This window comes from Orcinus orca, chromosome 10, assembly GCF_937001465.1.
Source record: "Orcinus orca chromosome 10, mOrcOrc1.1, whole genome shotgun sequence".
NCBI classification, from domain to species: Eukaryota; Metazoa; Chordata; class Mammalia; order Artiodactyla; family Delphinidae; genus Orcinus; species Orcinus orca.
In genome coordinates, this window is record NC_064568.1 from 36,206,807 (window position 1) to 36,222,877 (window position 16,071).

The 16,071-nt window shown below is 57.5% G+C and overlaps 2 protein-coding genes and 1 long non-coding RNA gene across 5 annotated transcripts in view; 1 reads left to right on the plus strand and 2 right to left on the minus strand.

Moving 5' to 3' along the window:
• SEMA3G (semaphorin 3G) lies at positions 1-11,376 on the plus strand. 3 transcript variants are annotated; one of them, XM_033424537.2, is made up of 16 exons: positions 1-189; positions 1,962-2,122; positions 2,237-2,299; positions 2,493-2,612; positions 2,887-2,977; positions 3,099-3,215; positions 3,451-3,596; positions 3,797-3,911; positions 4,003-4,072; positions 4,352-4,496; positions 4,813-5,044; positions 5,139-5,230; positions 5,875-5,916; positions 6,652-6,880; positions 7,193-7,332; positions 8,646-11,376. In XM_033424537.2, the coding sequence occupies exons 1-16, from the start codon at positions 81-83 to the stop codon at positions 9,093-9,095; spliced, it is 2,322 nt and encodes a 773-aa protein (XP_033280428.1). In that variant the 5' UTR covers positions 1-80; the 3' UTR covers positions 9,096-11,376. The 3 variants fall into 3 exon arrangements, with proteins under 3 accessions (XP_033280428.1, XP_004267940.1, XP_049571450.1); XM_004267892.3 differs by having other exon boundaries at positions 8,649-11,376; XM_049715493.1 differs by lacking the exons at positions 1-189; positions 2,887-2,977 and having other exon boundaries at positions 1,970-2,122.
• On the minus strand, positions 204-5,933 carry LOC117200681 (uncharacterized). Its single transcript, XR_004482305.2, has 4 exons — positions 5,795-5,933; positions 4,963-5,053; positions 3,449-3,603; positions 204-885 (listed from the first exon to the last, which is right to left on the minus strand). It is a non-coding gene; the product is annotated as an uncharacterized LOC117200681 (long non-coding RNA).
• Positions 11,212-16,071, minus strand: part of PHF7 (PHD finger protein 7) — a 20,068-nt gene continuing 15,208 nt past the window's right edge. The window contains exon 11 of the mRNA XM_049715498.1: positions 11,212-11,329. Coding sequence (XP_049571455.1) covers positions 11,280-11,329 — 50 coding nt within the window. The 3' untranslated portion in view covers positions 11,212-11,279. The remainder of the gene's footprint in view (positions 11,330-16,071) is intronic.

A 16,071-nucleotide genomic window follows, 5' to 3' on the forward strand; every position in this document is an offset into this window, starting at 1 on the left:
AGCAAACTACAACCAGCAGCAGCGGCAGTGGCAGGACCCAGGGCAGCTCTACAAGCAGCTTGGTGCCCCAGTTCCCCAGCATGGCCCCCTCAGCCTGGGCCATCTGCTGCCTCCTGTGGGGCCTCCTGCTCCGCGGTGGCAGCCTCAGCCCTGGCCCCAGCGTGCCCCGCCTGCGGCTCTCCTACCGAGGTAGGGCAGTGCGTACCCTGTTTGTGTGTGTGTCCCTGGGAGCCCCAGACCCTGCCATACCCCAGCTATGGGACCCCAGCCAGCCCAGGGCAGTCTGTTCTGACAGCAGGAGGGATGCATTCACTCCCAGCACAGGCTGTGGGAAGGACTTTACAGTCACTCCCTGGCATGTGCTCCCCGCTGGCCGCCAGAGGCAGGAGCCTGGGAGAAAGGCAGGGGGAGGGGGACAGGTCCTGGAAGACATGGCCAGGGTGGAGGTGGGAGAGACAGAGACACACTGGAGGAGAAACTGAGGGGACTGCTGAGAAAAGGAGAGAGACCTCAGCAGAGATGGGCAGAGAGAGATGGGGAGGGGGCAGAGAGGGCAGGTCTGGAGCATCTGTCTGCTCTCAGCTGGGCCCCTTGCCCAGGGCAGACAGTGGAGAAGAGGGCAGCATCCTGTCCCTCTCGTCTGCCCTGAAGTGGGGTCCCTCACCCTATGCCCCAGCCCTGTTCCCCCTCCTGCCTCTTGCAGCCCACTTTGCAATGCTGGCCTTTCCTCTTCCCCTCCATCCACGAGGCTCTTTGTAGCCTCCCTTCTTTGCCCATCCTGGCCCAGGAGGTTCCTCTGCAGATCTAACCTGATATGTTGTGCTGCAGCTGGCACAGGCCTCTTCTGAATCAGATGAGACAAAGGCTCTCCACAGATTCTTCTTCCTGGGGAAACCAGAGGGGTGATCACCTTCCCCCAGGAACCCCAGTCCAAGGAGGGAGACCCAGGCCTTCTCTGGAGAGTCGGAGGCAGGAGACATGGCTCCACTCTGGAGAGTCTGAAGGGAGTCATGGCGGGGGGTGGGGGGGCTGGCGGTTGTGGAATGTGGTCCTGCCCTGGGGCTGTGGCTTTGGGCTAAGTCTGGCTACAAGAAAAGGTTCAAATAGGTCAAATCTCCAAAGTACTGTCAGGCATGGAGGGCTTCCTTCAAGAGGCTGTTAATGAGTTTGGGGATAGAGTGAGTGTTTGGGGATAGAGAGGATGACCTTTTGGGCTTGGATACCTCACCTTCCCAGTGGTAGCCATCGCCCCTTCCCACCACATCCTGCTGCTCTGCCCTTGCCCACCCATCATCTCCAGCTACCTAGCTGGACCCCAAGGACCTACTTCAGAATCCCCACCTCCTGGGGTCACCATAGCCAGAGAGCCACTCCCATCCCTGGGGCCTGGTGGGCAGCGTCTATGGAAGAGAAAACCCTCTTTAGCCATATCACTGGACCAGAGCCTAGAGATCCACCTGGCCATACCTGGCCTCTCCCACACCCAGGCCTTAGCCAGGTGCTCCCTCTGATGGAACGCTCTCCCCTGTCCATCTGCTTGTCCCACTGAGTCAGCCTTGCACGCTTCTCAGACCACCCACCCTTCCTCCAGGCTCTCCCAGTACTTCACCCAGCTTGCTGCCATAAGTTCTGCCAGTGGGGCCATCTTCCCTAGGGACTGGGTAGAGCACAGATGGGCCAGGGGGAAGGAGATGTTAACTGAATACCAGGGGGCCACGGAGTGAAGGTGTAGGGGGCAGGCCCCTGGGTAGTCTGGGCTGGGTGAGGGGCTCAGCGCTCCCTGTCCCACCCACCCCCAGGAGTCATTTCCCTGACTCCAGCACCCCTTGCATGGAAACATTTTCCAGATGTGAGTGGGGGCGGGGATGGTGAATGCACAGCTGGGACACTCCACCTCCACAGATTGGCTAGAGAAGTGGGCTGAGCAGCAGGCCCTGACCCCCTCCCTCCCTCCCTCCTAGACCTCCTTTCTGCCAACCGCTCTGCCGTCTTTCTGGGTCCCCGGGGCTCCCTGGACCTTCGGGCCCTCTACCTGGACGAGTACCGGGACCGCCTGTTTCTGGGCGGCCGCGATGCCATCTACTCACTGCGGCTGGACCAGGCATGGCTGGATCCCCGGGAGGTGAGCTGGACTGACTGGGAAGCGGCTCTGTCTGAGAGCTGGGCAACTCCAGATGGGAGGCCAGCTGGGTCAACTGAGGCTATGAGGTCAGGGGTCATACAGGCTGTGTTTCAGGTGCTGTGGCCACCGCAGCCCGGACAAAGGGAGGAGTGTGTTCGCAAGGGAAGAGATCCTTCGGTGAGTGATGTCGGGAGTGACTGCCCCCCACCATGACCAACACCCAGCCCCTGATCCCCAGGAGAGCCTGGGGCTGCTCCCCAGGTGCCTGTTCTGGGGCCACTTTAAGCAGATCTTGAAGGCTCCTGACGGTGCTGAAGAATCTACCCCCCCCCCGCCCTAGATCATCCTCCCACCCCCCTCCTCCCCCTAGGTGGAGTGTGCCAACTTTGTGCGGGTGCTGCAGCCCCACAACCGGACCCACCTGCTGGCGTGTGGCACTGGTGCCTTCCAGCCAACCTGCGCCCTCATTGCCGTTGGGCATCGTGGAGAGGTGAGCCGGCGCGGCCCCGCAAGGGACTGGGAAGCAGTGACATTTCCTCCCTGTTGTCTGAACGCTCCCCATTGAGCCTGGGTCAGGGCAGAGGGGTCAGAGCCTGAAAGGCACCTTTGTGCCAGGGAGCTGACCCTGCCGGCAAGGTCCTGAATGAGGGCGCCTTCCGCCCACCCCCACTCTCCAGCCGCAAGCGATGGGCAGCAGCCGGGTTGGGGCTGGCTCTGCTTTCCTAGGTGACGCCTCTTCTCCCTCCCTCCCTCCCTCTCTCCAGCATGTGCTCCGTCTGGAGCCCCGCAGTGTGGAAAGTGGGCGGGGGAGGTGCCCACACGAGCCCAGCCGTCCCTTCGCCAGCACCTTTGTAGGTGGGTGATGCCCAGGTCAGGGCGGGCATGACAAGGGTGGGAGCCGGCCAATGTCACTGGGATGAGATGGGGTCTGGGTACAGGGCCTGGCCCTCCTCCCCTGACCCTACCCTCACCCTAGGAGGGGAGCTGTACACGGGCCTCAATGCCGACTTCCTGGGGCGTGAAGCCATGATCTTCCGGAGTGGGGGTCCCCGACCGGCCTTGCGTTCTGACTCTGACCAGAACCTCCTGCACGGTGAGCCCAGGGGTCTGCTGAGGGCAAGGCTGGCTGGGGTCTGCCCCTGGCACTGGCAGGGAGGTGGGAGAGCTGACGCTGGAGTGGGGACCAGAGGGGCAGCCCATCCCCACGCACTGCCTGGGACTCCGGCCTCCAGTGGGGTCCCTGCACCTCTTCCCCTCCTCACTGGCTCACCCCCCACCCTGTTCCTCCTCTGTGAGGTCCCCACCAGCTTCACCGTGTTAACTCACAGAGCCCAGGTTTGTGATGGCCACCCGGATCCCTGACAACTCCGACCAGGACGATGACAAGGTGTACTTCTTCTTCTCGGAGACAGTCCCTTCACCTGATGGAGGCCCGGGCCGTGTCACTGTCAGCCGCGTGGGCCGCGTCTGTGTGGTGAGAGCTGTGGCAGGGACAGTGAGGTTCACATCCTGGCCGTATGTGCCTTCCCAGACCTGTCCCAAACTGCAGCAGTAGGCAAACTGAGGCGAGGGTGTAGAGCCGACATCCATGCCTCCCCCACAAGGGTGAGGGTGGAGGAACAGAAGGAGGGGCCTGTCCTTGGGACACAAGGCTGACTGGTCCCCACTCCCCAGAATGACGCAGGCGGCCAGCGGGTGCTGGTGAGCAAATGGAGCACCTTCCTCAAGGCCAGGCTGCTCTGCTCCGTGCCTGGCCCTGGAGGTGCCGAGACCCACTTTGACCAGCTGGGTAAGGGCATGGCCAGGACAGCCTGGGTGAGGGCTGGGGAGGGCTCAGAGCCAGTGAGTGGCGGGCATTGGTCGTGGCCTTCTGTCTTCAGAGGACGTGTTCCTGCTGTGGCCCAATTCAGGGAAGAGCCTGGAGGTGTACGCTCTGTTCAGCACAGTCAGGTGGGCACACGGCCTCCCCTCCCCTCCACCCCGGCCCCGTCTCTGCACTGCAGCCTCCCCTGTTGAACCCCTGCCTTCACGTCCGGCCTCGCCATGGGTCCCCGTCTCTGTCCCTGACTCGGTGACTCCGTGGCTGTACTCTCTGCCTGGGGGTCCTCGTTTTCTGGTCTCTGCTGACTGCAGGCACCATCATCCTCTGTCCTACCTATGGAACCAGGCTGCCCCCTTCCCGCCTCTGACAGCCTCCCTGGCCTGACTGTCCCTGTCCGCCCTTGGCAGTGCTGTGTTCCAGGGCTATGCCGTCTGCGTGTACCACATGGCTGATATCTGGGAGGTCTTCAAGGGGCCCTTTGCCCACCAAGATGGTCCCCAGCACCAGTGGGGGGCCTATGCGGGCAAGGTACCCTTTCCCCGTCCTGGTGTGGTAAGTATCTGCCTGGGACCAGGGCAGGGAAGAGGGCTGAGTAGATGCCAGGAGGGGCTCTGCCTGAGGACAGGCCTGTGTCTGCATGCAGCCCCAAGGCAGCGGCTGAGCTGGGGCTCCAGAGCAGCTGGGCTGGGTGGGGTGAGGATGGGAGCAGAGCCCAGACCACACTAAGGAGTCTCTCCTACAGCATGAAGGGTCCACAAGCGGTCCCTCTGAGGTTGGCGTGCCCAGCCAGTGGAGCCTAGAAACAGACTGGGGTGGGGAATGTGACATCACAGGAAGCTTCAGGCACTCCCTTTGCTGCTGCCCACAGTGCCCCAGCAAGATGACCGCACAGCCAGGACGACCCTTTGGCAGCACCAAGGACTACCCGGATGAGGTGCTGCAGTTTGCCCGAGCCCACCCACTTATGTTCCGGCCAGTGCGTCCTCGGCGGGGTCGCCCCGTCCTCGTCAAAACCCACCTGGCCCAGCAGCTGCGTCAGATCGTGGTGGACCGCGTGGAGGCAGAGGACGGGTCCTATGACGTCATCTTCCTGGGGACGGGTGGGTGGGCTGAGTGGGGTGGCCGGGCAGGGGAGGTGTGTGAGGACCTATGCTGCCCCTTCCTCTCCCACTGACACCTCCTCCCCTGCCCCAGACTCAGGCTCCGTGCTCAAGGTCATTGCCCTCCAGGTGGGGGACCCTGATGAACCTGAGGAGGTGGTTCTGGAGGAGCTCCAGGTGTTTAAGGTGAGTGGGGGCAACTGATGGGAAGGGTCCCCTCAAGCCCCGTCCCTGCGTCTAGGCCTGGCTACGAGAAAGCAGGAGCAAAGTACAGGAGGGAGATGGGCCTGCTGTACTGAACCTGCGGCCAGTGGGGAGTGAAAGTGATGACGCTCACTACTGCAGAGGCCTTGCCGATGCTTCAAAATGACTGCAGGGCCTGGAGACGCAGTCGTGAGCTGAGAGCTGGGGGGCCCAGTGAGGGATGGCCAAGGCGATCACCCCTTGACAAAGCCCTGCCAGGGGCTGCCAAGTTGCACTGAGGGGCAGCTGACACCCCAAGTCCCCAAGGGGTTCTGTTGACCCCTCTATAGAGTCAGACAGGGGATCATCTGTGTTTGGGGAACTGTTGTGCTTCCCCACATGGGATGGGTGATTTGGGACAGCTGCCTCATTGCTGGGGAACAGGACTGTGGGAGGGGACGCCAGAGCTTTGTGCTTGTAGCCAAGCCTTGGAGGCCAGCCAGGGAGAGAGGACCTTTCTAACGTAGGAGAGACTGTCTGGCCTTAGTTGCCAGGGAGTGCACTGACCTGGGAAAAAGATGGTTTCCACCCAGAGTCTGGAAGAGGCTGAAAACAGGGACGCAGGGGAGGTCTTCCTTCTTTCCCAGGTGCCAACACCCATCACTGAGATGGAGATCTCCGTCAAAAGGGTAAGAGTAGCTGACATCTCTCCCCACTCCTCCTTCCTCTCCACCTGTCTCCTGAAGTTTCCCTGAGCACTGCTGTTGTCTGATGGAAAGCTGAGTCACAGCAGGCCCTGGGGCTGCCTGATTAAGCCCTGCAATGAGGGTTGAAAGTTCAGCTGGGAGCTGAGATTCCCACGCATGAAACCAGTGGGAGTGGGAGGCCCAGAGTAAGTGAGCATGTGTTCAGATAAGGGGAGATCCACAAAGGCCGTTTCCTCAGGGGAGACAAAAACGTGCTTGAAAACAAGATGCAGATTTTAAATCAAATAGACTTTAGAGGCCTGCTGTGTGTCCTTTTGCAAGTGGCAAAATCTCCCCAAGTTCATCTGCCCCAGTTCATCTTTGGGTAAATCTCGACTTTTGTACTGGGATTGCTTAAAGCAGAGCTCACCTCCAAAGTCAGGGGCAAGACAGGATAAAGGCCATTGGGGTAGAGGGCAAAGGTCTGCTGCCGGGAGGGTCTGGAGAAGCCCCTTAGAGAAAAGACCCCAGGTGTGCCCCATTCCCTCCACGTCCTAACATAGGATCTGATGTAGATCAGGTGGGTGATAAACATTTTTTCTTCTGGGAATGCACTCAGGAGGTTCTGGAAGACTCTTGCAAATGTCAGGGGTCTCAGGAAAGCCAAGGGAGCTGAGAGCCTAGCTGCTTGCAGGCAGAGCACAGGCTCACCTTGGGCTCTGCCTATGTTCCTCCCAGCAAATGCTGTATGTGGGCTCGAGGCTGGGCGTGGCCCGGCTGCAGCTGCACCAGTGTGAGACTTACGGCAGTGCCTGTGCAGAGTGCTGCCTGGCCCGGGACCCGTACTGTGCCTGGGATGGTGCCTCCTGTACCCGCTACCGGCCCGGCACCAGCAAGCGCCGGTTCCGCCGGCAGGACATCCGGCATGGCAACCCTGCCCTGCAGTGCCTGGGCCAGAGCCAGGAGGGTGAGTGGCAGCGGGCATGGGGGCGCCAGCTGGGCTCTCACAGGGCCCCCACTCACCCCTGTGGCCTGGGCTTGACCCCTGTGAAGTATGGCCTCAGGCCGTTCTTGTAGTAACAGGCAGTCCTCAGTTTCCCTATGTGGGCAGCTCCTGTCAGCATATAGGTTAGGGTCTTTGGGCAGAGTGAGCGGCTTAGGGATCAGTAGACACCTAGGTCCCTGTCGCATTCATGGGGGCTCCTGGACTGAGGGAGTCAGTGGGTGGTCCCAGGGGTCCTATAGTTCCTGAGCTGAGCCCACCTCCAAATCCTTCCAGAGGAGACTGCGGGACTCGTGGCGACCACCACAATCTACGGCACAGAGCACAACAGCACCTTCCTGGAGTGCCTGCCCAAGTCTCCCCAGGCCGCTGTGCGCTGGTTCTTACAGAGGCCAGGGAACGAGAGGCCTGACCAGGTGAGCAAGGACCCTGGCTCCAGCCTGCCTGTGTCCTGAGGTCATACCCCTCCATGAACTCTGGGGGGAACTTGCCAAGATCAACTTAAGAAAAGTATGTATTAAAGCCCCTGGGGTGCCTAGAAGGAGGTGCCCCTGTTCCTGCCATCTGGGAACACCCAGGCCAGATGTGGTAGAACTTCTCCAGTGACAGGGAGCCCACAAACTCCTGGGCACTGAGCTAGGCTCTGTCTGAGAGCTGGGTAGCAGAGATAGAAGAGAGGGAAGGGGTCTAGGCTGGTCAGGAAGGCCTCCATGCTTACACATATGGCTCATCTTCGAAGGGGTCTCTTCCGCAGGGGTTCTTGGTCCTCCTCTGCCTTAGGCCTGGGCCCCTGATCACTGGCCCTTGCACACACACCTCTACCACACACAAACACTCACACACTGCCTGGCCCCACACGTCCTCCCTGGAGTCCAGCTGTCTGCCTAGGCCCTCTCCTCCCCCATCCAGAAAAGTCTGTCAAGCCCAGAGATGGCTTCAGTCTGGGGCCTGAGGCTGGGTGTGGGTGGGGGCAGGGTGAAGAACCATTCACAAGCCACTCCCACGGGTAGGGAAGAGGAGGGAGTGGGTTGATTACAGGAGGGGCTCTCCTTCCAGCTTGAGAACTGGAGGAGGCCAGCCTTGGGCCAGCTGTTGGGCTGGGCACTGAGAAGTCTCCCCCAGTGGGGAAGGGGCAGGGGAGCGATGAGATGGAGTTACACAACACTCACCACCCAAGCAGTGCTGCCTCAAAGTACACATGTGCGGACTGAAGCCCAGACAGGGTCCAGGCCAGAGACAGGGCTGGATCGGAACCGTGTTCCACCTGTGATGGGGCTGTGGGCCCTGCACTGTGGGGGGAGTGGGCAATGCAGACCAAGACAGGGAGGGCTGTGTGTGTGTGTGTGTGTGTGTGTGTGTGTGTGTAGAATGGAGGGGAGCTCTCGTCCTTGGTCTGGGGGTATAGCCCCCCTGAGTAAAAGCCCATAAATACTCTTTAACACTCTGTTCCCTGGGAATATGTGCCAGGGCCCCCCAAGGCCAAGACAGGGGATCCAGAGCTCTGAGTAGGGGAGAAACCAGTCAGTCAAATCTTTGAGAAGGCCCTATCCTGGATTATGGGAAGGTGAGTCCCTGCCTGCAATTAGCTCACGGTCGAGGATGCTGAGCCAGCCAAGCTGCTGGGAAGGGGAGAATGAGCCCTGAGATGGCAAATTTGGAAAAGCAGGGGCAGAGAAGCTGATGGTGCAGGCCCTGCTCCAGGCGCCCTCACGCCCTCCCACACCCCCAGCAGGTGAAGACAGATGAGCGCATCCTGCAAACGGAACAGGGGCTGCTGTTCCGCAGGCTCAACCGCCTGGATGCGGGCACCTACACCTGCATGACGTTGGAGCACGGCTTCTCCCAGGTGGTGGTCCGCCTGGCTCTGGAGGTGATCATGGCTGCACAGCTTGACACTCTGTTCCCCGGGGAGCCGAGGCCAGAGGAGCCTGCAGCCCAAGGAGGCCCGGCCTCCACCCCCTCCAAGGCCTGGTATAAGGACATCCTGCAGCTCATCGGCTTCGCCAACCTGCCCCGGGTGGATGAGTACTGCGAGCGTGTGTGGTGCCCCTCCCGCAGCCGAGGCCGCAGCAAACAGGCCAAGGGCAAGAGCTGGGTGGGGCTGGAACTAGGCAAGAAGGTAAAGAGCCGGGTGCAAGCTGAGCGTAATCGGACACCCCGGGAGGTGGAGGCCACATAGAAGAGTGAGGAGGAGGGCGTGGTCGGGATGGGCCAAGCGGCCAGCAGGAGCCCCCAGCCTCTCCCACCCACCCAGCTAGGGCAGAGGGGGCCAACATGCCTGATTGCCTCTTAGAGATGGGAATCTCTGCCCCCAGACCCCTACCAGGCAACCCACAGGATAGGCTGGGGCCTGATGGAGGGCCTTATGTCCTGGGCCTGTTCCCTGCCACTCTCTGTGCTCTCAGTCCCAGGCTGGAGCCAGCACCCTCGGGCTGCTGGCAACTCCAGTGGGCCTGCTATTTGTTCTTGAACGAGGCCCCCAGAGCACATTTCCACTTGTGCCGGAGGCAAGAGGGCTGGGTGATTTTTACCCAGCCTGCAGAACAATGGCCATTCTGAGTGACCCTTAGACTGGGTGTGTGGGTGCAGCTGAGGAGGTGTCTGGGCAGGGGGCCCTCAGGCAGCTGAGGAGGGTGGAAGTTGCCTCTAAGCTAGTACCTGCTAAGAAGACCTACCCTGACTGAGGTGGGGAGGGAAAGTGGAGGCGCTGAGAAGGTGGAACAGCAAGACCCCCTCACACTTTGTGCCCTGATATCTTGGTAGTTCCCTGCCACTCCACAACCCCTCTTCTGCATCTCAGAATCACAGAAGCATAGACTACTAGAGCTCCCTGGGACCTGGGGATGGTCTGGACCTCCCAGCCTGACATCCCTTCATCGGGTCGGGTCTCGGAGCAGCCAGGCCAGGTTTCCTGGGATGCCCACACCCCCTGATGGGATTGCCCCTCCCCACCATCAGGGTCTCCATGTTGATGAGCAGGGAGGGGGTGAATTCTAGGAGAATGTTATCCCCCAACTCTGTGGACTAGAGATAGGGAGAGGGGAGCTGGGGAAGTGTGGGGTGTTTCGAGGAGTGGGCTCTCTTTCCCAGGGCAATGCAAGCTGACCCACAGCCTGGGAGGGTGGGGACGTGGCAGCTCTAGGAGCAAGCTGCAGCTGGTGGTCAGGACAAGGGGCAGGGCTTTGCCTGGGAGGCCACAGAAGACTGAGGCTTTTGAGATGGGGAGAGGGTGGGAGACCCTAGGACCGCCTATGGGACCCAGGGGCGGGCATTCTCAAGGACTCCAGAAGGCATCAATTAGCCCAGGAGCCAGATGTTTCCCACCCTGGGATCTTTGGTTTCTGCTAAATAAGGGTTTGTCACGGATGGTTCATTTATGAAGCCTTTTTTTCTTTTAAGGGAAAAAAAATGTAGGGGGAAGCTTCTAAGTCCTGCTGGTTCTTGGGGGGTGCTGCTGGCTCAGGTGGCCAGGACGCAATCTGTCTGGGCGTGTAGGGAGGTGTTTTTGCCATCAGCAGTAATGTGTTTCTTGGGCTGGGGAGCATGGAGGAGGAGGAGGAAGAGGACTAAATGAAAAGTTGTTCCCAGCCTGCATGTGAACAAGTCAGTGACGCACAAAACCGACAGGAGGGAGACAAGAGCATCAGGTTTGAGATTCCCTCCATTAAAAACCAAGATGAAGGAAGGAGGAAAAAACAGATAAAAAGCAAGACAGGGCTTCCTGCCCCACTGAACTCAAACCCAGACTCTGTCTGCCTTGGATTTTATCCGAGCCACCCCCGCACTCCTTCCCCCCACCCCCCCAGCCCCTACCACCTCTAGAGAACTGGAGTCCGAAAAAGGCCCCTCTTCCCATCTTTGCACAGTGGGTGAACCAGAAGCACTGAGGTTAACCTGACAGCACTTTGGGAAGCCTCTGGCCTGGGGTAGCTGTGGCTGGGATGTCAGCACGTAAAAGCAGAGGAGGAGGACCGTGGCGGGGAGGAGGAGAGAGAGGCCATGGAAGAGGGTGGGGAGACAGCGCAGAGCCCCAGGAATGGGTGTCAGAGCTGCAGCCAGCTCTGCCCCTCTATCCCAGGCTCTGCACTGGCCGCTAGGCTGGGTCCCCTGGGGAAGTTACTCTGGAAAACAGAGGGAGAAGGAGTTAAAAATCCTGAACAAGGAACACCTGCGCTTGGAAAATTGTGGACAGCTTCTACTGGTCCATACCCCACCCCCGCCCCGCTTCCACGGTACCGTGTGTTATTCACTCCTGGAAATGCTTCTATGTGTGAATTCTATTTTTGTATTCATATGTTGAGATGAGCCTTGTGGTTTCTCTGTCTTCAAAGCACGCTTCTCATAATTACTATTCTTTTTATCGTCACCACCCCTGAGAGCTGGTGAGGATAGCACAGGGGTTTTCCACACAACCTGCAAGGAAAGGAATGAAGTTAATACTTACATCACATAATTATTACCATTATTGTATCTGTGTATTTCTGTACTAAATTAACTGATGCCATTTGTGTGAGCTGGAAATGAGGGGCTTTCCCTGTCCTTTCCAGGAGGGAGAAACCACCCTGGGTGGCATTTTCTAGACGGGAAGGAGATGGGTATCAGAGGAAGGAAGGAGTCAGAGGGCTTTGCCTATGAAGCTGAGATTGCTTATTAAATTAGGAAAATCCTGTCCCGCGGGCTTCTGAGACTTCTTGGAACTTCAGGAAAACCTTGAGCCAGGGGTAAAAAATGCTGGCGAAGGGTAGCTGGGCACGTAGGCAGCACTGCTCCTTTTTCACAATAACACTTGACTTTGTGATAGCGACACTTGGCCTGGTGCCTGTCTTCATCAGCCACATACCAACGTATATTAAGACCACTGTGCTCTTGCCTGGGGGGCCAGGCTGTGCTGTGGGAGCTGCAGCTTTGGCAGAGGAGGGGGAGCCCCAGAGTCTGGCCTGCGGGGCAGGATGCAGGAGACGCCTCTCCCCCAGCCCCACTCCCCCAGTGACATCATGATCCTGCCCAAAGAGCAGACTCCACTGGTGCTGGAGGGAGATGGGTAAAGGCAGGGATGCTTTAAAGATGGGAGGGACATCACCCCACCTCACCACAGAGATTAGCCTCTTGCTTGGATGGCCTCCTCAATCTGTGCTATGGACTAGGGGGCTTAACAGTCATCAGTCCCATCTTGCAGCCCAGGCCCTGGAGCAGGACCCCTGCTTTCACCTCCTGGACCCTGCACAAGCACCCAGGCCTCACAGAAAGTGAAACCCTGTTGCCCGGCCTCGGGCAATCACCACCCATCTGAGAAGCATCATCAGAGCACCATTTGATATGGAGTGCTGGGCTGGGAGGCTGTGTGAATGCAACCTCAGAGCCCCCTTCTCTCCTCGGGTGCACGGTGCCTCTGCTCCCACATCACCACCCCCCACACCCTGAAGACCCCTTGGGCATGGACTTCCCCCAGCCCCTCACCACCACCCTCATCTCCAGCCCTATTTCCTGCCTCAGGGATTTCACTCTATCTTCCTCTCCCAGCTTTTTCCTCTAAGTCTCATACTTCCCCTGGTCTTTGGTCCTGTTTCATGATTTCCCAAACAGGTTTAGAACTGGAAAGGGGCTTCGAGAAAGGGGCTAGTCAAACGTTGTCCTTTGGAACAACTGTCTCATGAGATCCTCGACAATGGTCAAATAAACATGGGATTTCTCTCCCCTTAGCCCCTACAGAGCTGTGCACTGCCTGCTTGCTTGCCCTGTGAAATCCCTGAGGAGCTCACAATGATTTCTCATTAATTGGCATGCCTACTATGTGCTACATGATCCTCCAAAACATGTGGCCCTCTATCCTTTTTTTTTTCCCATGGAGCATTTACCACCTCATGTTTCTAATGTTTTGAAGAGCATACTTTGGGAAAATGCTGGTTAGATTAATTCCCTCCCTTTACATTTGAGATTAATTTATTAATCTCTGCCTTCTAAGCCTGTAAACTCTGGAGCCCCTGACTTCGCAGATGGAATAGCCACATCTTGGTTTCCCATGGCTGGCACCAGAGCAGGACCTGCCACCCCAGGACCAGGGCTGCCAAGCTGCCAGTCTGCTGTCCCTTGGGCCTGGACTCTGCCCTGCCTCTGGCTCCTGTTCTCCCACAGCCAGCCTGCCTCCCCAGCCCATCCCTACTCCTCCTGTGTCTGGCATCATCCACTGTGGAGGGCTGGGATTCACCCCAAGCTTGTGGCTGTCCTGCAGTCCAAAAGACTAGTTTCTAAGGAAAGGTGAGGGGCAGGGTAGGGGCAGAATAAGGGCGGAAAACAGCCCTTTTCACTTTCTCAAATGGCTTCTGTGCTTCCCTTTCATTCAGCTAAACCTGGGTCAGGTCCCAGACACCCATAGAATCCTCCAGCTTCAGGAGTGGGCAGGCAGCAGCCATCAGGAGGCAGGTCTGTCTCCTGCCAGGTTATCTTCTCTGTGGGCTCACAATGGCCCCAGATGCAGCTAGAGCCAGGTAGGTCGCAGAGAACTCTCTCGTGCCTCTGCAGTCCAGCAAACTGAGGTGTCTCCAGCTAGCCACATCTCCTTATAAGTAGCAGACAGTTGCTCAGAAACAGACCAATTTCCACCCAAGTTAAAGATTAACCCCAGCCTCACCCAAGTACTAGTCTGCAGGGGCTCTGGCAAGGAGAAAAGTTCAATACACACCAGGATCAAATCCCCAGGGATTTCTGAGATTACAAACTTGGCCCTGGTGTGCAGAAAGAAGGAATGAGTGGGGCTAGGTTTGGATATAATACCTGCTAAAGAGCTCAAGGATTGTTGGACCCCCACCCTGGCTCCTCTTCCAGACTCACCCACCCTCCTGGTGCACAGGAGATGAAGTAACAGCAGCTGTGGCCCTGTGTCCACTTCCCACTGCCCAGCCCCAGCCCGCCTTTGTGTGAGTACCACTGCTGGCCCCCTCTTCCTTAGAGGCTGTGTCCTAATGAAGCCTTTCACTTTCCCTGCTGGATTTTCATTAAGGAAACTCCTGGTTCCTCAATGATGCCTTTAAAAAAATCATTCTCCACTGAGGATTGGAAATGCTGCACAGTCTCTAGGGAGGCCTTGAAAGGGATGCCCACCTTCACCCTCACACCAGGCCCCCAGCAGTCAAATAGTAGCTTGTACTCAGGGATTCTGCTATGAGGAGGACTCAGGTGACCAGTCTTGACCCCTTTCCCCCAGGGACGAAGATGACTGGAGCACACCCTAATCCATCCCAATGGGGTGTGTTTCACCGCCAAGAACATCCCATTGGGCAGAGAGGGAACACCAGGGCAAGGGGACAGTTGTGGGCTGGAGAGGATTCCAAAGTGAATCAAGAGACCTAAAGCAGAGTCCAAGTGTCTGCCATCAAATGGAGGAGACAGTATTAAGAGACACTTAAAGCCCAGATTTGCCTGTTAGAAGGACAAGGGGTCTCTGCTCTCACAGATAAAGGTATAGAAGAATGACATGGCAGACCAGCAGCTTGCTTTATGGGCATGACCTCATCTGTTCACTCTGCCCCCTCCCCACCCCACCCCCCCAGCTGATAAGAATCTGGTGCTGTTTCCTGTAGTCCAAGGGTCTCAGACAATGGTGTGAACGGCTGGCCCTACTGGAAAGGACCATTGTTCAGGGAAGAAAAAACAACACACTAGCACAAAGCCAGGGCAGGACCTGCCTAAATATAAGGGCCTGTTAACATATCTATGATTTCCAAGTGAGGGGACACAATGGGGAATTGTTTCTGGAGAGACTAGGTTCCCCTCCAGAATGCTCCTGGGGGCTGGGGATGGCTTTGATGGCCCAGACAGGTCTCAGATGCTCTGTGAGGGACAGACATTGATGGCGCAGATGTCTTCCTGTTTATTAGAGGTGCACTTCAGGGCAGGCCCAAGGAACAAGTTTATACCAAAGACAAGGGGGAGAAGCTCCTGGGCTTCACTCCCTCTGTGGAGGCCTCATGCTGTCACACTGCTCAGAGACCCCAGGGCTAGAGGTGGTTTGCTAGGGAAAAGTGAGATTATTTTCTGAAAAACATCAACTCTTTGGTTTATGGCCTGCAATTGCCATGTTGCTTTTTGGAAAAAATGTACAAGGCATGAGACCCTTGCAAATAGCCAACGCCTCTGGAATGGGGCTCCCTGGCTTAGTCTGTTAGGGAGCCTTCTCATACCTAGGAGCCCTTGTGATACTGCAATTCACCTCCAGTCAGCCTGGAAGCACACAGGGAGCTGACGCTGTGTCCCTGGGGTCAGGGCCAATGGAGGTGCTGTTTCTCATAGCAACCTCCTGCCCTTCCAACAGGAAGTTAGAGCCTTTGAACCACCAACCAAAGTCCCTGATGTCAGAGAGAGAGAGAGAGAGAGAGAGAGAGAGAGAGAGAGTGTGTGTGTGTGTGTGTGTGTGTGTGTGTGTGAGTAGGGCAGAAGAGGAACAGAATCATATTACCCATTCCCCTTGGGACTGGCAGTCCCCATTTTTAGGGGTGAGAGGAGGGCAGCTGGGGTTAGGAGGATCACTTTGGGTCTGGGAGACCATGAAGGCAGTCCTATCTGAGGACCTGACCTATGATAGAAGTGTCATTAGTAACATCTATACTAATCTCTAGATATAACAGGAGCACAACTCATGGATAAACTTGAATGGATGTGTTTAGAACAAGTGAATAGCAGTAAGTCCTGTGCAATCCCCAAATAGAAGCAAGTTTTCATAAGCCCTTCACAACCTTCCACACCTAAAGGGTTATAATCTTCTTCCTCAACATGCTCACAGTGCCCTCTGGTGTTTGACAGTAAAACATCAGGCTTATGAACGCAGGGTTTGAGCACATCCAACAATTCAGTAGACATCAGACTGCCTCTGCATGTGGGGTCCCGAGCCAGACACCATGAGGGGGAGAAAGGTTAATAAGACAGAAAGGTCCCTTCCCATAAGGGGCTTCCAATCTAGAGGGAGAGACAATTATGGGACCAGATGGAGAATGACATAGGCTATAATAGGGGTATAAGCAGAGCTCAGGGAGAGTGCCTAGGGATGAAGAAGTGGCCCTTATGCTGGATCCATCAGGCTGAGGATAGAGGTTATGGCTCTCCAGACTGCAAAGCTCATGCTCAGGGCCCAGTATTTCAGGGTAGCCATGGCAGAGTGCCCA

What these genes read in the sequence shown, in the direction of transcription:
- SEMA3G (XM_033424537.2), top strand. Translation starts at nt 81, where the DNA reads ATGGCCCCCTCAGCCTGGGCCATCTGCTGCCTCCTGTGGGGCCTCCTG. An exon ending in CCGTTGGGCATCGTGGAGAG is followed by an intron (nt 2,613 to 2,886) that starts GTGAGCCGGCGC and finishes CCCTCTCTCCAG; the next exon opens with CATGTGCTCCGTCTGGAGCC. An exon ending in TGACCAGAACCTCCTGCACG is followed by an intron (nt 3,216 to 3,450) that starts GTGAGCCCAGGG and finishes GTTAACTCACAG; the next exon opens with AGCCCAGGTTTGTGATGGCC.